At 40.5% G+C, this 18,440-nt stretch overlaps 1 protein-coding gene across 3 annotated transcripts in view; it reads left to right on the top strand.

The window, feature by feature from the left end:
- LOC119979397 (rab11 family-interacting protein 2) overlaps nucleotides 1-16,627 on the top strand; it is a 95,877-nt gene extending 79,250 nt beyond the window's left edge. The window contains exon 4 of one of the 3 annotated variants that reach the window (XM_038821555.1): nucleotides 12,338-12,555. In XM_038821555.1, the coding sequence (XP_038677483.1) occupies nucleotides 12,338-12,389 (52 nt within the window). In that variant the 3' untranslated portion in view covers nucleotides 12,390-12,555. Of the gene's footprint in view, nucleotides 1-12,324 lie in introns of all 3 variants that reach the window. The other 2 variants (XM_038821553.1, XM_038821552.1) reach the window with 2 other exon arrangements.
- Nucleotides 16,628-18,440: the final 1,813 nt, after the last annotated feature.

Here is an 18,440-nt window from a genome sequence, read left to right on the forward strand (position 1 = left end):
CAGGCAATGCGTTTGTGTGATGAGGACTAATGTACAGTGCACAGATATTGAACCAAAATCACACAATGGTAAATATTGAATGAATAGGGGGCTAGTTAACCTATATGGCTAATGTCTGGGTCAACAAGATGCCAACAGCACAGGTTTGATTCCCATTCCAGCTGAGGTAGAGTTGGGACCTTCCTCCTCCCCTTGCCCCTGAGAGTGGAAGGTATAGTAAATCATAGCTGACTAGGACTGTCAAGAAAATGGCTCAGAATGAGGCAGCAGACAGTGAGCCAAGGACCAGCCTTCAAACAGAGCACACATACCATTGAACGGATATTTTGTCCTTGTGTATTTCATTTGTGAATAATCAAATTTTCTGTAACCCATGTATAGTTGATACAAGGTCACAGTTTTGTTGTGATCCTTGACGTTTGGGAAATTGACCTGTACTTGGCATACTTGGAGTTTGCAAATTCCTGTTAAATGTGAAAGGCTTTAGTGTGTTAAATTTTTTTTTAATGTTTTAACGCAGTCTGGATTTCTCCACTTGCTGATCAAAGTGTAATTTGTAACCAGAATGGAATTCCAATGTACCGATCACACTTGCTGCTGGTTTTTATGGAAATCTTGGTCCAAGCATAACATTTCTTGGCAGCTTAGTTAAACTTTAATCAGAATTTGATAGAACCAAAGTTTCCATCAAAGTAACATGTTGACAGATCAGCCGGTATGGTTTCTCCACAGATGGCATTCATTTGGACATGTTTCCTGATTGACTATCAAAGTGTCAACAACATGATTTTATAGTATGGTTAATAAAATTACTTTGATATCAGTAGGTATACTGAGATTTGGTTGAAATTTCCCCTGTGTATGTTTAGTAACCAGTGTACCTTTGTCCAGTATTGTATGATATTAGGTAATTTGTTGAGTATGATTGTTATAATAGTGGAAATGTTGTATTGTGGAGACTTTTTGACATTTGCACTTCTGTAACCAAGTCCAAATGTGAACTTTCGTATATTGTAATACTGCAATGAAAATGTACTTGTATTGCATCATTTTGTGCCATTATTTTAGCCAAGTGGCAGGTAAATGATGAATGAATAGTGTTCCTAGGCCATAGTGATTCATATATATTTTTCATAGAATCCAGGGAAAAACCGGTGTCAAATAATGAGAGGTTTAGAGTGGTGTGGAGATCTTAGTTTATAGAAACAAACAAAGATGGTAAAGAACCTTGTGGAAATGGAAGCATCTTGATAGCATAAGAATACAGATCGAAGGAGGGAGTTGGGTAGCTCGGTGACGCAGTGGTTAGCACTGTTGCCTCGCACCACCGAGGACCCGGGTTCGACCCCTGGATCACTATGCGTGTGGAGTTTTCATATTCTCCCCATGTCTGCGTGGGTCTCACCCCCAAAACTAAAAAAGATATGTAGGGTCGATGAATTGGCCATGCTAAATTTCCCCTTAATTGGAAAAACAGAATCAAGTACTCTAAATTTATTTTTTTTTAAAGGAGGGAGTCTATTCAAAATTTTTTAAATGCTGCTTTTCAAAATGGATTTTTTAAAGAACTTGAGGAGCAAAGGATGTGTCAGTATGATCTCCCATGTATTTTCAGGATTTAAAATGGTTTGTCCGCTAAATAGGTAGAGATTACCTACCTTAGCTAGACATTAACTAATTACTAATACATTTATACAATGCTATCCAGTCACTACAATTTCCACATAGATAATTACTGTAAAATTCGGAATACTGGTTTCCAGCTCTAATCTGCCTTATTTAAAATTTGTTGAGGACCTATAGCATACAAATTATTTTTCAAATTGTTCTTTTTAATTATTATATGTTAAATGGTTTCTCTATTTGGTTAAGATGTTCAAGTGTAGTGCCTTTTGATATTCATTTTTAATGATGATATTATTTCAGAGGCAAGGGGTTATTTCAGAGGCAAGGGGATACTGGAAGACTGTACACAGCAGAGTGCCAAGTTGGCTTCACACCATTTGCTCTTTCATTAAGAATCTACATTGGTTTCAATTGGTGCATAATTTATGTGGTTTTCATACAAGAGTTTCAGGATAATTTGTCTTCTGTTCTCCATCATTGGGTACTGAAGAGGCTTTATACTGGTATGTGCGTAATAATTAGATCTGCCACCATCTCTGTTCTAGTGCCAGTACCTGTCTCCAAATTGCAGTGTTTGAACAGGAGTGGTAGCCAGTTTAGAAGGCAGTGTGAACTCCTTAACACCTAATTAAACACTGAAAAGTAAATGGGGAGAGTAGAACAGTAAATGTGAAAGTTACTGTATTGATATTCCCAGAGCCAAGTTCCTCATAACAACATTGAGAGGATCATGACTTGCCAGATCTTCCATTTTATCTCAAACTGCTTTGGATTCCAGCCTGTGTTGCTTTGACATGTTTAATCCTTCATGCTTGCAAAATGTATCCTGGCAAATCTATTCAAATTTTGAGAAAACGTTTTTTCACATTAATCAATAAGTCTAATTATTGTTAGAAACCCACGGGTAAGATTTCCCCCGCTGTCTTATGAATCTGCACAGTAAGAAGTCTTACAACACCAGGTTAAAGTCCAACAGGTTTGATTCAAGCACGAGCTTTCGGAGCACTGCTCCTTCCTCAGGTGAATGGAGAGGTATGTTCCAGAAACATTTATATAGACAAAGTCCGAGATGCCAGACAATGCTTGGAATGCGAGCATTTGCGGGTAATCAAATCATTACAGATCCAGAGAGAGGGATAATCACATGTTAAAGAGGTGTGAATTGTCTCAAGCCAGAACAGTTGGTGGAATTTTGCAAGTCCAGGCCAGATGGTGGAGAGTGGATGTAATGCGACATGAATCCAAGATCCCAGTTGAGGCCGCACTCATGCGTGCGGAACTTGGCTATAAGTTTTTGCTCGGCAATTCTGCGCTGTCGCGTGTCCTGAAGGGCTGCCTTGAAGAACGCTTACCCGGAGATCAGAGGCTGAATGCCCTTGACTGCTGAAGTGTTCCCCGACTGGAAGGGAACATTCCTGCCTGGTGATTGTCGCACGGTGCCTGTTCATTCGTTGTCGCAGTGTCTGCATTGTCTCATCCCTCTCTCTGGATCTGTAATGGTTTGATTACCTGCAAATGCTCGCATTCCAAGCATTGTCTGGCATCTCTGACTTTGTCTATATAAATGTTTCTGGAACATACCTCTCCATTCACCTGAGGAAGGAGCAGTGCTCCGAAAGCTCGTGTTTGAAACAAACCTGTTGGACTTTAACCTGGTGTTGTAAGACTTCTTACTGTGCTCACCCCAGTCCAACACCAGCATCTCCACATTATGAATCTGCCACCAGGCTGAAATGTGGGTCAGAGGCTTGCACTGCTTGGGGAACAGTTGTTTGTCATGTTTTTTACACCCAGGGCAGCCAATTAAAGGCCAGGGGTGGGTTCACTGTCCAATTAAGGATGGGAAACGGGCTCTCAAAAGGAGGCCGTCCAAAAGCCTTCCAGCCTGAAAAGGCAGCACCCTGCATTGGCAGGAGAGGATCAGGGGAGAGAGTGCTTCAAAATGGAGGTTCCTCCCTGCAAATTTTTAAAATTTAAACCCAAAAAAAAGGGATTTGCAGCCAGAAACGCACCACCAATGTTTTGGAGGAGAGGATGCCTATGGATGCTGCAGTGTCTCGCAAGCCAGGAAGACCTTTAGGCCTTCCTGGAGTACTGGACCGCCCCAGTCTGCCACCCAGTGGTCGCCTCCAGGCAGTTAAACTACCCCACTGTCTGTGAAAACGTAAAGGCTGACTGGGGTTTTCCAGTCTGCCCCTTTTCTGCCTCAAATGGTGTAACAAGGGCTACGTATATATTTAAATTATTCTAACTCTTTAAAAATTAGTCATCAACAAAATCTACTGTTTATTGAAAACTAAACTATAATGAAATATTCTCAAATTTGACAGTAAAAATGCTTCAAATTTGGAAATATCATTTATATCAGGCTAATTTACTACAGCTGTGTATGTGCGAGTAACTTTTTTTCTGCAGAGTGAACTAGATGGGAATAGTATCTTCCAGAACAGTCATTTTCAAACTCCGTCTCAACCCTCGGGTGTGTCGCGGGCGGGTGTCGGGAGGACACGGGGCCATCGGTCGTGGCATTCCAGATCACAGGAACAAGTGCCCAATGGCCGCGACAAGCTTTTAAAAATTCTGGCTGCGACCGGCTTTCAGAATGCCGGCCATCCAGCGCAAGCGTGCCCCTCAGCAGTGCCCAGACCCGGAGACCAGCGAGGCAGACCACCTCTTCCTGACAATCAGCATGCTGACACAGGAGCAGATTCTTTTTAAAAAAATTAATGGAGTCTTCACTCCCGATGCGGCGACAGAGAACAGGTCTTGCTCCCCGTACACTGACCTCCCTCACGTACTCTGGGCGTGAGAGATTCCTCCATTTTGTAGTTGCCAGCAGTGCTGGTGTGAGCTCCAGGGTCCTTGATCTTTTTTAAAATAAATTTAGAGTACCCAATTCATTTTTTCCCAATTAAGGGGCAATTTAGCATGGCCAGTTCACCTACCCTGTACATCTTTGGGTAGTGGGGGCGAAAACCCACGCAAACACTGGGAGAATGTACAAACTCCACACAGACAGTAACCCAGAGTCAGGATCGAACCTGGGACCTCGGTGCCGTGAGACAGCAGTGCTAACCACTGTGCCACCATGCTGCCCCCAGGGTCTCTGATGAACAATCCATAAAGAAGAAGCAGAAATCAGGAATAAAGCAGTATAAAGATGATTTCTTGAGGTATGGGTTTATTAATTGTACCAATGCAAATCAGGATGCAAAACTCGTGTGTGTTATATGCAGAGCAATACTGGCAAATGAAAGATTAAAACCCTCAAAACTTCAAAGAGAGTTGAAGACTGCGAGCATGGCGAGTTTGAGGACAAACCTCTAGATTTTTTTTTCAAAGCATGCAGTGTGAACTTGAATCATCAGCTGAAGCCCTTAACAGAAATGTAACATTGATGACAAAGCAAGTGAGATAGTGAGGACCAAGCAGGCTCACCTGTCACATTAAAGGTAAGCAAAATTGGTGGGTCGTGAAGGTCGGTCGCCGTGGGTCCTGAAGATGGGTAGTTGGTAAAAATAGGTCCCGGGCAACAAAGTTTGAAAAACACTGTTCTAGAAAATGTTGTCTGTTTGGAAAGTTTATGGATGATTCCATTTTTTTTTTAATGTTTAAAAATTTTCAGTAATACCACCCGAAACATTTAACCAAAACTACACAATAGAAGAAAGAGACAAACAAGCAAAAACACAGATTAACTTTAATCCAAAAACTAAACTAACCCCCCTAACAGCTGATGGTGACTAGCTTCTTGAAAAGGGAAATGAATGGCTGCCATCTTGCGTAAAACCCTTCTACCAACGCTCTAATGGTGTATTTAACCTTCTACAAATGTAGAAAAGACACCAGTTTACCCAACTACACCGAGGCATTAGGAAACCTCCTCCCAAGCACAGCTATCAACGAGGTGAACGCGAGGACATCCGCCTTCACCCCCAACTGAAGTACGGCGAGTAGAACACCCCAAATGTGGCCACCAGTGGATATGAATCCAAATCTGCATTGAGTATCTCTGACATGTTAAAGAAAGAGGCCCAGAAGCTTACCCGCTGAGGACAGGACCAGAACATGTCTGGTTGAGATCCGGTTTAGCTCACTGGACTAGACTGTTGCAGAGCAGAGCCAGCAGTACGGGTTCAGTTCCATTATCGGCTGAGGTTATTCATGAAGATCTGCCGACTCAAACTTACCGTCAATCAGGGTTGTTTATAGCTTCAAAATATTGGCTGCCCTACAGTAAAACAATAAATTGGATAGGGCCTGGCTCCCCCAATTGTCTGTCTCTTTGGAGCAAAGCCCCACAGATCCTGGGAGTCTTAACTGCCCAAATAACTGCCCAAATAAGAGAACATTAATTTGTTGATTTTAACAAAACAAAGGGTTCTGTGTGACATTGAGAGCATTTTCATAGCCTGAAGTCTACCTTCCAAGGATAGGGGGAGATTATCCCACTTCTGCGAGTCTGTTTTGATACTGTCGATCAGATTAGCATAATTTAATTTATGATGTGAGGTCCAATTGTGGGCCACCGGATCCCAGATAACGAAAGATGGTCTTGGCGAGGCAAAAAGGTAACAAACCCACTGGGCTCTCCTCCGCGGGGGGGGGGGGGGGGGGGGGGGGGTTCTATACAGTACTCTAATCCAGGAAATAGCCTTGAGGCCAAATCCGAACTTCCCAAGAATCTCAAACAGATGCTCGTACTCCGATCCATCAAATACTTTTTCAGCTTCCAAGAAAACGATCACCGATTCGGGCACCGAGGAGGAGAAAAGGGCAACGTTTAACAGGTGACGTATATTGGTTGACAATTGTCGAACCTTAAAAGCAAATCTGATCCTCCAAGATTACTTCTGAGAGTCAGGGCTCCAGCCGCAGCGCCAGCACCTTGGCAAGTAACTTGGCATCTGTGATCAAGCGTGAGATAAGCCGAAATGACCCACACTCTGTTGGGTCTTTGTCTTTCTTAAGAATCAAGGAGAAGTAGGCCAGTGTGGAGGTAGAGGGCAACGAACGCTGGGATAAAAAAATCATACAACACGTCCAGAATTAAAGGCACCGACTGCTCCGAGAACTACTTATGGAATAGCCATCCGGGCCAGCAGCTTTGTCCGTCTGCATCAAACCATTGCATTTTAGAATTTCATCTGAGTTTAGTGGAGATTCCAACTCATCGCTCTTCTTCACCTCCACACCTGGGATGGATAAGCTGTCCAAAACGTCAGTCAGAACCAGTCCTTGCCCTGGAGGCTCTGATCTATAAAATGCATGATAGAACGATTCAAAAACCACGTTAACCTGGGGTGGGGTAGGGTAGGTAAGATACCAGGCTACCGCGCGAGTTGCATACCTGCATGATTTCCCGGGAAGCTGCCTGCAGCTTCAACCGGTGAGCCAAAAGACAACTGGTTTTCTCCCTGTATTGATAAAGAATGCCCCTTGACATCGCAGCCGGCCCACCTCTCTGCCTGTCGATGATAGCTCGAATTGTGTTTGCATATTTTTACTTGCTGATGATTCCATGCCTGAATCCGTTTCTGCTAATGATTTTTGAGGTGGGAGAGTAATTATGTGGCTGCTAATCTACAAGTTAAACAGTTGCATTTTTTTCAAAATACCTGAAGGAGTGTGTCACTCTCTGATTTGAGGTACAATAAATTCCATTATAGTTTATCGAAAAGAATAAGTCCCAATTTCATCATATATTTTCTAAACTCTATTTTAGTCCAGATGTTGAAAGATATACAGTGAGATATTTCTGGTAAAGTCCATTAAAAATGATCTAGTGTTTTGTAGGCAAGCCATTTATAGATGTAGTATTGTTCTCCATAAAGGGCAATATTTTGTCTATAAAGAGTTGAAATAGATCCATGTGTAGCATTGAGAACATAAATTCACTGCAGAAACTTGCTACCTAATTTGTGTTCTAGTTCTATTACAGAGCCACTTTTGAGAAGAGGGGGTAATAAACCTTGCCAGTTCATGCTCTGGAATCCTTTAAACTTGCATTGCGGATAACACAGCTCCAGCAATAGCAAACAGTTGTGTTCAAAACTTTTTATATGTGTAGTTTGAAGGTTCAGTTTGTTGTATGCCTGCTGGAACTTGCCCTGTGATTAAAGTAGGCCCCTATGAGCAGCAATGGGAACAAAACATTCCTGGCTCGATGCACATCGACCAAGCCACTGCCTGTCCACAATCAAAACACGTGGTGCTGGCTACACCAGAAACAGTGGCCCTCAATGTGATTTACAATAACACTGCTCATAATGACATTTCTTGAATATGCATGAGAGAGAGCTTCAAACATTAATTTTTATGCATGAAGCAGTATTTAAAGAAAGGAATATGGTGTGAGTTTTCTAGCCCTGACCATTGTGCTCATTTCTATTTGTTATTCATGATTAATAGCAGATTCCGCATTTGAACTGACTATATCCAGATGTTTATCACCATCCCCTCTCTCAACCCTTCCACTGCCTTTGATTTGTCAGTTTGCCCGGTATCCAACATTGGATGAGCAAACATTTACGCCACACAAACTGTCCCATAGTCACCAACTCCACCCCCAGCCATGTCCACTTTCTATTGCTGGCTTCAGACTATTAACTACGCTGGTGGCCTATTTGACCCTGAATGGAGCTACCACGCCTGTGTCTTCGGCATCACTGAGATACTTATTTCAACTTGTGTAATATTTCCTGGCTCCACTATTGCATTCTCTCCTATCTCCACCACCACTGGCTGCTGAAACTCTCGGCCATGCTCTTGCTACCTCCATGCACGATTATTCCAGTGCTATCTTGGCTAACCTTCTGCCTTCCGCACCCACTAAATCTCAGCGTATAAAAAAACTCTGCTGCACATGACCTAACTTTCATCAAGTCCCACTTACCCATCACCCTTGTGTGTACTGGCTGCAGCTACACCTCAAATTTCAAATTCCTATCTTTGTGCTCAAATTCGCTCCCTCTCCGTAACCACCTCCAGCCCTCTGGGCCAAGAAATCCTATGTCAGGGTCTGAGCATGGGCTCGAGCAGCATTGTTTTGCACAGGCATTTGAGGCCTGAAACATCATGAAATAATCCTATTTTAGTGGGAATGTTGATGGAAGCTCGAGTTCCTGTTGCTATTACAATAAGACATAAGGATCAGAAAGCTGGCTGTGATCTGGAGCGCCTCTATGGCAAGTAAAAGTTATAACTTTCCTCCCTCTGGGCAGCACTGTGGCACAGTGGTTAGCATTGCTGCCTACGGCGCTGAGGACCTGGGTTCGAATCCCGGCCCTGGGTCACTGTCCGTGTGGAGTTTGCACATTCTCCCCGTGTCTGTGTGGGTTTCACCCCCACAACCCAAAGATGTGCAGGCTAGGTAGATTAGCTACTCTAAATTGCCCCTTAATTGGAAAAAATAATTGGGGACTCTTTTTAAAAAAAAAAAAAAAAAATTTGTTTAAAGAAACTTGCCTCCCTCTTGGGGAATGTCCCAAGTTGTGAGTGAGATTGGAAAAATATAGTCCTTGGTCTTCACGTTGCAGTGCTATTACCAAACTGGTCAAGTCTTTGGAGAATAGCCTACGGAAATGATTATCATAGAATTTACAGTGCAGAAGGAGGCCATTCGGCCCATCGAGATTGCACCGGCTCTTGGAATGAGCACCCTACCCGAGGTCAACACCTCCTCCCTATCCCCATAACCCAATAACACCACCCAACACTAAGGGCAATTTTGGACACTAAGGGCAATTTACCATGGCCAATCCACCTAATCCTGCACATCTTTGGACTGTGGGAGGAAACCGGAGCACCCGGAGGAAACCCACGCACACACGGGGAGGATGTGCAGACTCCGCACAGACGGTGACCCAAGCCGGGAATCGAACCTGGGACCCTGGAGCTGTGAAGCATTTGTGCTATCCACAATGCTACCGTGCTGCCCTTATCGAAGTTTTGTTGTTGGGGTAGCTCCTTGAAACAATTTTTTTTTTTAAGTTTTTGGGAGAGCATTGTGTAACAACTGCAGCAACTTGAATTTACATGGTGCTTAGTAATACATTCTAAGATGCCTCACGGGTGAAAAACAAGATTTGATACCATTTCACATATGGAGATATTGGGCAGATGACCAAAAGCTTGGTGAAAGAGAGGGAGGTTTAAAGGAGTGTCTTTGAGAAGATAGCCATGACTCACAAAACAACCTAGATAATAATGCCCCTTCTTTCAAGGCTTCACTCTGATGCATTTGGAGATGTTCGCAGATTATTTTGCTGCCATCCAATGTGTTTAATGACCAGAGTTAATAACGGCTGATAAAAATAGCTATCCTGACTACATTTCTATCAAAATTCAGCAGTTTTAAATTGATCTACTAGCTGAAGGAGACTCTAGGTTACGGCAGCTGGTGCTCAAAGATCAATACAAATAGGGTTGGGGTAACATCAAACTCTTTTAGGGTACTGATGCACGCCTCTAGGTGAACTTGGCACAGACTCATTCAAGATAAATATCTAATTTATTTTCACGTTAAGAGTTTAATTATCTATTTTCTTTGTGTGAAAAGGTTAAGGTGATTATTCAGTTCAAATATAATGGGAATCCTTTGTAACTTTTCCTTGTAAATTTCCCAAACCAGTGTGCAAGTGTTCCAGGGAAATGTCCTTCACATCTTGACGCATTATTTTTGAACTGTATTAGAACTAGTACGAACATTTTCTTAAGTGAATTAAGGCTTTTAATCAATAGCATTCGCCTGGTTGCATGACGAGGATATGGTCACACTGGTGCAATTAGTGCTGTTCTTCTGAAATTATGATTAAAGCACATTGGGGAAATGTAGAGCAAACCTTCCCCTGTATCTGACCAATTAACTTCCTGATCTAAGAATACTTATTGCTGGCATGCCAAAGAAATGTTTACTCCCCACTATTGACACCCTTCACCTTTTGATCATTAAGTTAATATAAAAAAAGGACAGCCTGTTGGCGCAATGGTTAGCACTGCTGCCTCACAGCACCGAGGACCGACGTTCGATCCTGGCCCCGGGTCACTGTCCGTGTAGAGTTTGCACATTCTCCCTGTGTCTGTGGGTCACACCCGCATAAACACAAAGATGTGCAAGGGAGGTGAATTGGCCACACTAAATTGCCCCTTAATTGGGGGGGAAAAATAATTGGATACTTGAAATTTATATTTAAAATGTTAATATGAAAATAAAATACAGTCAGAATGAAATACTGAATGCATAAAACGTTGGCATTTTGAAACCGTGGTCTGTGTACTAATTCTGTTAATAGGAAGTTTGAAGCAAATTTACTTTTGGATATTGATCACAACTGGAGGTCACTAAATCACCCTACCAAGAAATCGGGCAGATTTTGCCTATTTTCACCAAAGGTGTAATACTTCTAGTTAAGATCCATCTCAAACATTCATCCTTATTAAAATGTAATTCTGTAAAGCAAATTATTTTGCAGAAACACTATTGAATTTTTTTCTTACCTAGTACATCCAAAAAATGTGTGTGCTGGCTGATTTTCAGATATAATAACATAGATTTCCTGGCCATGCACCTGACTAATCTTTTGGTGAAACTAGCGTGGTTTGAGACCAAAAATAGCCAGCCACGCGCACTGGTACATGTCTTAGTCCAGTTGTTCATGGGAAGGCACGTTATAATTTAAATGCAGATCCGTGAAATAAATCCTTCAATTTGCTTCACGTAACCTGCCTGCTTGGCACATTGGATGTAAGGGATTCTCATTAGGGCCAGGCCCATCCTGCGTACTCTTGTTGCAGTCCTGAATTGATTTTCTTTTGTTCCTTTTCAAGTAGTCACCCGAGATGGAACTACAAATTTAAAAATCTAGAAACATTTCTTTTGGTTTGAAGGCCACTCCTTCTGTGGAATCCTTCCTCTTCCTCTCTCTCCTTCCCCCCCCCCCCCCCCCTCCCCTGCAAGATTAGAAGGGCAGCTGGGGTAATGGGATCTCTACCCCACCCCCACAAAACTATTGCCCCAAACGTTAGTTTGAAAGGATCCTACTCATTGTATTCAATATTCTAATGAAATCAAACAGCATAACAGCACTAAACGTTGTTTCCAAAATGTTTGTTGGAAATGTAAGTTATTGTATTTAAATATGCAAACCTATTTTTCCTTTTCCCCTTCCCTAAATAGTCCATTAGTATGTAAACCCAATCTTTATATATTTCAAATATTTGTTACTTATAGTAATTGCAGCCCTAACCTGGACTGGGTTGGATATTTTCTGTGTTCCAAATATGAGATTGATCCCAATAGTAATTAATCTACATGGTCTCACCATCAGTGAATATGTAAGTAGGTATTCCACAAATAAACCAGGAAAATGCATGAGGGCTTGCAGAAATTGAAATTATTGTTCTATTTTGGGTAAGTTAAAGTTCTCTGTCTGCACGTTTCCTGACTGATTCAATTTAGTGTGCAGCTGATTTTGAAAAAGCTGCAGTGGGAGCTCGATTTTGGTGCTGCCATCCTTGGATATGCCAGTGCCTGTCTTCGCAGGAATATCCAATAAAGTGGCATAATCAATCAGCAATGATCTTACTCGATTTGTTGGGAAAGGTGACTTTATTTAACCTGGCACCAGTATTAAATTCTTTGTGGCTTAAAAATAGTCTAATGCAAGGAGGATAAAACCTTATATAATCTAACTTCAGTTTCTGATTCCAGGATCCCAGTCTACTTGCCACTGGATATCGTAACTTATCATATGATGAGCTGATCTATGAACTTGTGAAGCAGAAAGAACTTGTTAAGAGAAAGGATGGTCAAATCCGGGAACTTGAGGACTACATTGATAACCTTCTAGTGCGAGTAATGGAGGAAACTCCCAGCATTCTTAGAGTGCCATATGAACCATTGAGAAAAGCTGGAAAGCTTTCAAAGAACAATTTACCTAATTAACAGATTATAGTTTAATGTGTGACAAAATGCGATGGCAACTCTGAAGATCTTTTATAATCAACAAATTGGTAAGAAGTTTACAGAACAGAAATGGTCTAAAACTTTCCACAGTGAGTATTGAGTAATTATTGCCAAGCAAAGTACAACCAATCTATCTTGAGTCTCTCAGCAATTTGGCGAACATTCAAGTATGAACGCGTCAATTTGTTTTGAACAAAATATGGTTGATATATTGTGCCAATCTGCACAACATGTAGTGACTTCACTGGTACATTGACCATGGGGAGCCCTCACTTTCTGAATGACTTGCCCATTGGCCTTGCATATTTATTTTTGTATTTATCTTTACAGATAGAATGTAGCAACAATAGAATGAAATAGCAATCTAAAGTGAATATAGCTTTGCTGTAATTAGACTTATTTAAATAGCCACAGTATTGTTTGCATACCTTTGGCAACAATCCAACATTTATTTGGGGAGTTTCCACAGTATATTTAGTGTTGTGTTTTATAGTTATATTGTGGAAGCCATTAATACACTTGAATATATTGAAGCAAAATATCAGTATACTCTGCGGTGCCAAAACTGGTCACTTTATACTAACCGATTACTTGATTATCTGTTATGTTTATGTACTTTGGGGAAGGGCCTGACATATATTTATTAGAGAGGAGTTCACATAGTAAATTTAATGGTGCGTTTTCTATTATTTAGCAGCAGGCATTCATACACTTTAGTTGAATATATTTGAACAAGATGTAGGTTTACTCTATGATGCCAAAACTCTATGATCACTTTATTCTTGCCTATTGCTTGAGTACCTAATGTATTTGACTCTTCCAGTACTTCCACAACAGTGGGCTCACTCTTTGGACCTCATTTTACATGTGTACTTCCACTAATCATACCACTCACCCAATATTGCAATACATTAGAAAAATGCAATGTTTTCCATTCTCATATTATTTGAATTTTACCCTGTCTCGGGGGAATATGTACAGCATAAATACAGTGGGCATCCTTTTTTTTTTACAGAACAAACTGATTGGAACATTTATTTACGTTTGTTAAAACATTGCTCATATCATCTGAGGCTGTGGTTTTACTGGCGTTTTTGCATTTAAGAGAAGTGGGTGAATGTCAATTTACATCTGGCACCATAACTTTAATCACCAGAAAAGTGTGAGCCCTCTCGACCGCCCCATCTTGCACTGGATTTGATTGAGAGTGCAGTACAACTCCAGCCTGAGATATTTTAACTTTTTGAAATGGTACTTGAGGTTTTATTGGGAGAACCAGCCTCCAGTGGTGAATTGTTCATACAGTCTTAAAATAAAAATGTCAAATTCTCTGTCATTTAAAAAACATCTGATCTGAGAGTTCTTGCAAATAAGTTAAATACATTTTTTGTAAAAACATGCATTGGTAGATGTTCAGAATAAAGGTTGTGCATTTTATGCCAAACTATACTAAGTTTTCTCGTGCATTTAAATTGAACTATAGCTACCACATTACTGAACAGCCTCTAACAGTTGATTGTCATCTTCAATGCATTGTAATCCACCGTATTCATTTACCTTTATGTTCATGCATATGACAGTTATTCCAAACATATTATTTAATGGACACAGTCTGTGGTTATGAGTTACTGGCACTTGGACCTGTGAGCATCTTAAGGTACGTAAAGTGTATGTTTCAAACAGCAGGTAGCCATTTCTTGTGTTTGTCCAGAATCGCTCATCAAAAACAGTATTGATATCAAAGTTTTTAATCTGATGGTGAAAGCTGCTTTAGTCATTCAGGGTTAATTACCTGGCTGCAATAAAACAACACAGACCTCAACTCGGAGAAGTACTCTTAGCTGGGTAAACCTGCTTGCTTTGAAGATTTGACACATACCATGAAAATTAGGGGCTGGTTTAGCACAGGGCTAAATAACTGTTTTTTAAAGCAGACCAAGGCAGGCCAGCAGCACGGTTCAATTCCCGTACCAGTCTCCTCGAACAGCCGCCGGAATGTGGCGACTAGGGGTTTTTCACAGTAACTTCATTTGAAGCCTACTTGTGACAATAAGTGATTTTCATTTCAATTCATTTCAATATTTAAATATTTGAAGTGCCCACATAATCTATTTAAATGCTCTATGCCAGTATTGCCGTTGCACTTTCTAAAATGAAGTCTGCAACAATGGGTTTAAATTATTTAATTTTGTGCGTTTGGTTTTCTGTTTCACAAAAACATAATGCCGGCTTCTGTAAATTTATCTTTATTAGGCTTTACACTCTGAAAGGTACTTGCTGGATAACTTTGTTATTATTTGGAGACAGAAGACAGATCTTTATACATTAACTTTTTTTATTGAATGCAAAAGTAAGATGCAGTGAACTTTTGAAGTAATGATAAATGGTACAGAGAGGAGCTATGAAAACAACGGAAAGTCATCCATGCTGATTTAAGATGCACTTTTAAGAGAATAACGCTTTTAAGTTCAGGTCTGAGGGAACCTGCCTTTAGGGAGTTGATGTAATTAATATGCCATTTGTAGAGTACCAATAATTATGGCACACTTAAGAGAAGACTTGACCATGCAATACGTTGTACATTTTGCAGTGAACATCTGTAAGACTGTTGCAAGAGACCGTAATGGCTGCATAAACTACCAACCATTTAGGGCATCACCTATACCCAAAGAAGTAAGCATAAAACTTATTTACTTCCAAATCGTGTTTTGTAATAGAATCTAGGCTGCAGAGTGGGTCAGTGAAACATACAACTTTACCTACTTCTGATTCAACAACTGAAATCACTGGCTGGGCTAAGAACTTAACATTTCATGGCAATAAATTATCCATTTGTATTTTCCAAATTAGATAAACTTGAAAGTTAAATGTTCTGGCCTACACTGCAAGGGGACACAAAGAATGCTTCAATTCTGTTGAGGGTCAGTACTAAAGGTGCAATACCAACACTGATTTTCCTTCTGCTCTCCTGCTGGGTAAAAAAGCAAGTTAGAATCTGAACTTACGCTGCAATGCTATGGCTGCTTGCTTTACCAAAGATCTGATGCAACTGCCCCAGTCCCTGGGGATTGTATCAGTCCTACTTATCTATCGGAAGTTTACAGGTGTGACAATTATTTCTGATTTTAATGAACTTTTGCTCTGCAATGAGCATACATTACAACAATCCCTTTATTTTATTCCTTGCCACTTTAGTATTGCTGCCAACAGCAGCCTCCTTGGGTAAAGGATGTAAACTGCTGAGGATGAAGTATTCCCTTTGACTTGAGATTTGTCACTAGCCAGAAACTAAGGAGTAAAATCGGCTCGGCCGACTTACTGTGTCATCTAAATTATTATCTGTAAAGTTGAAAAAAGTACCCCCGATATATATTTTCATAGTTGATTTTTGTATCGCTGCATTATCTACTTTCCTTTATGATCTGTGGTGCTGCATGGAATATATCTATTTAGTGCACTCCATTTCAACTTGTGGTATGCCTGCACATGCATTGCTTATGCAATTTTTTACTGAATTATGTATATCTTGCTTGCATCTGAGGTTTTTAAATGCTTTGATCAAGAACAGTTTGTAAATATTTGAAAATAACTTAATGCTCCCTTCTACTTTACTACATTTTAGAAATAAATCTAATGAGTGCAATGTCAGCCATGGGAATTCCACATCTAAAATGATGCTTTAAAAATTGTATGGCATCTACGGGGTTGGGGTGCTGCATAGTCCTACTCCAAGCATATTGAACAAAGAACGTAACTGATTTCTGCAGCAATTATTGAACACTGACCATATGTAAAGTAATTCATAAATGTCAAGCAGAATGTTATGCAAGATTATCTTCAGTGATTTTTTTTTAATGCACCTAGGCAGCCATCAAAAGAAATGTGATTTTTTTTTTTAATGAGTATGCATAAGATTTCATGTAGTATAATGTGTGAATTTTAAAAGTGAAAATGTTGCTGATCATTCATTGTAACTTGCCATGTATCTATGGAAAATTCAAAAAAATCAATTATAAATTAAAAATGGAGCATGCAGTCAGCGTCTGTTTATATTCTATATTAAAGGGATATTCCATATCTGTCTGATATTATAAATAAACTAAGAAATATGGCTGCATGTAGCTTTGCTTGGTATGTATTTTAGTATGAAAGAATGTTAATATAACATTGATTGCATGTTTAGAAATTACATTGGGTTGAAAGCAAGTAACAATGGTATTAATCTGCTAATGATTTAATGAACAAGTTCAGTATAATTATGTTTGCACTGTAATTAAATTGTGACAAAGCACATCTTTCATTACACATGGTAAACCTCTAAGTGCATTCTGCATTTGTAACCATGCTTGAAATATTGCTTACAAGCCATATGCTGCATGTTACAGATATTTAATAAAGCGTATTAAATATATGGTGGAATGTTGTCCCTATTTTACCAGGAAACCAGGTAATTTGTGACTGTATAGATGTCAATGGTGTCATAGCATAGACAGATGAACAATTAAGGAATATTTAAAATTGTTGAGATAATGCTACAGAGGAACGCTGCATCATGCGAGTACAAGTATTTTAATTTGACTTTTTACACTGCTGGATAACCCAAATTTAGCACCTATTGATTGTATCTGAAATGAAATCAACCTGAAAGGTTTACTGTCTCTCTCCACAGATGCTGCGTGACCTCCTGAGTATGTCCAGCATTTTCTGTTTGTGTTTCAGATTTCCATAATCAAGTATTTTGCTTTTGCTCCAAGCTGATGTCTGTCTAGTGAGGTATTAGAAACAGCTATTACAGCTATTACTCTCTGGATTGGCCAGAAGCCCCTGAAATAAATGTTGTCCTTTTAAAAGCTAATGTGAAGCACGATTGTCTGAAAATCAATATATGTTTTTTTTTGTCAATTAAGGGGCAATTCAGCATGGCCAATCCACCTACCCTTCAGATCTTTGGGCTGAGACCCATGCAGACACTGGGAGAATGTGCAAACTCCACACGGACAGGGGGCCGGGATTGAACCCAGGTCCTCGGTGCCGTGAGGTAGTAGTGCTAACCACCATGCTGCCCCAAATCAATATAAGTTTCAGCCAGCTTCAGGCTTATCGTCAGTCCGGTTTAAATTATAATCAGATTAACAAAAATTATTTTGGAAAACAATGTCGTCTGGCTCAGTTGAAGATCAGCCTAATACCAAATACTGGATACTTGGTGTTGAAGTGTAAATGGTAGTGATATTCAAAACCATTCAGATATCGGGAATGTGATGCATTTATTGTATGGGTGAATAAAGTAAGCGTGCTTTCCACTTTGTATATTTGTTTGCTCCTCATTTTCAGCATACACTGCTGGTTAGCAGCAATGCAAAAAGAGAGTCAAATGTATAAATCTCTCCCTGCCGGCACACAGCTTCTCCATCAGCAAATCCTCAACTGTGCCTCCTCGTGGCAACACGTGCATAGGTCTGACAGATTCTAGCAGCTGGTTGATAATGCGTGAAAGGCAGCTGTAATTGATTTCTTTACACAATAACATAATGGGTACGGTCAGTTATGATGGCGCAACACAGGAACACTTTGAGATCTGTAGTGGGGTTACTGACACTCTTTGGAGTATTCTCTTTTCTGCTGTTATATGCCTTGAGGTCATTGACACAGGATGTCTACTTGCATACCAGGACTAACAGAAAGCCTTGCTCACCCGGACTAACCAAAAGCTTTGCTCACCCAAGATCCAAGACAACGGTCATGTTCTTCCGGGCAGTGATAGTTGGATTGCTTTTGTGCTCCGAATTGCCCTGATTTGCCACTGCTGTGCATTTCACCGGAGATCATCTGCTGCCAGCTTTCACAG

This window comes from Scyliorhinus canicula, chromosome 16 (genome assembly GCF_902713615.1).
Source record: "Scyliorhinus canicula chromosome 16, sScyCan1.1, whole genome shotgun sequence".
Taxonomy (NCBI): domain Eukaryota; kingdom Metazoa; phylum Chordata; class Chondrichthyes; order Carcharhiniformes; family Scyliorhinidae; genus Scyliorhinus; species Scyliorhinus canicula.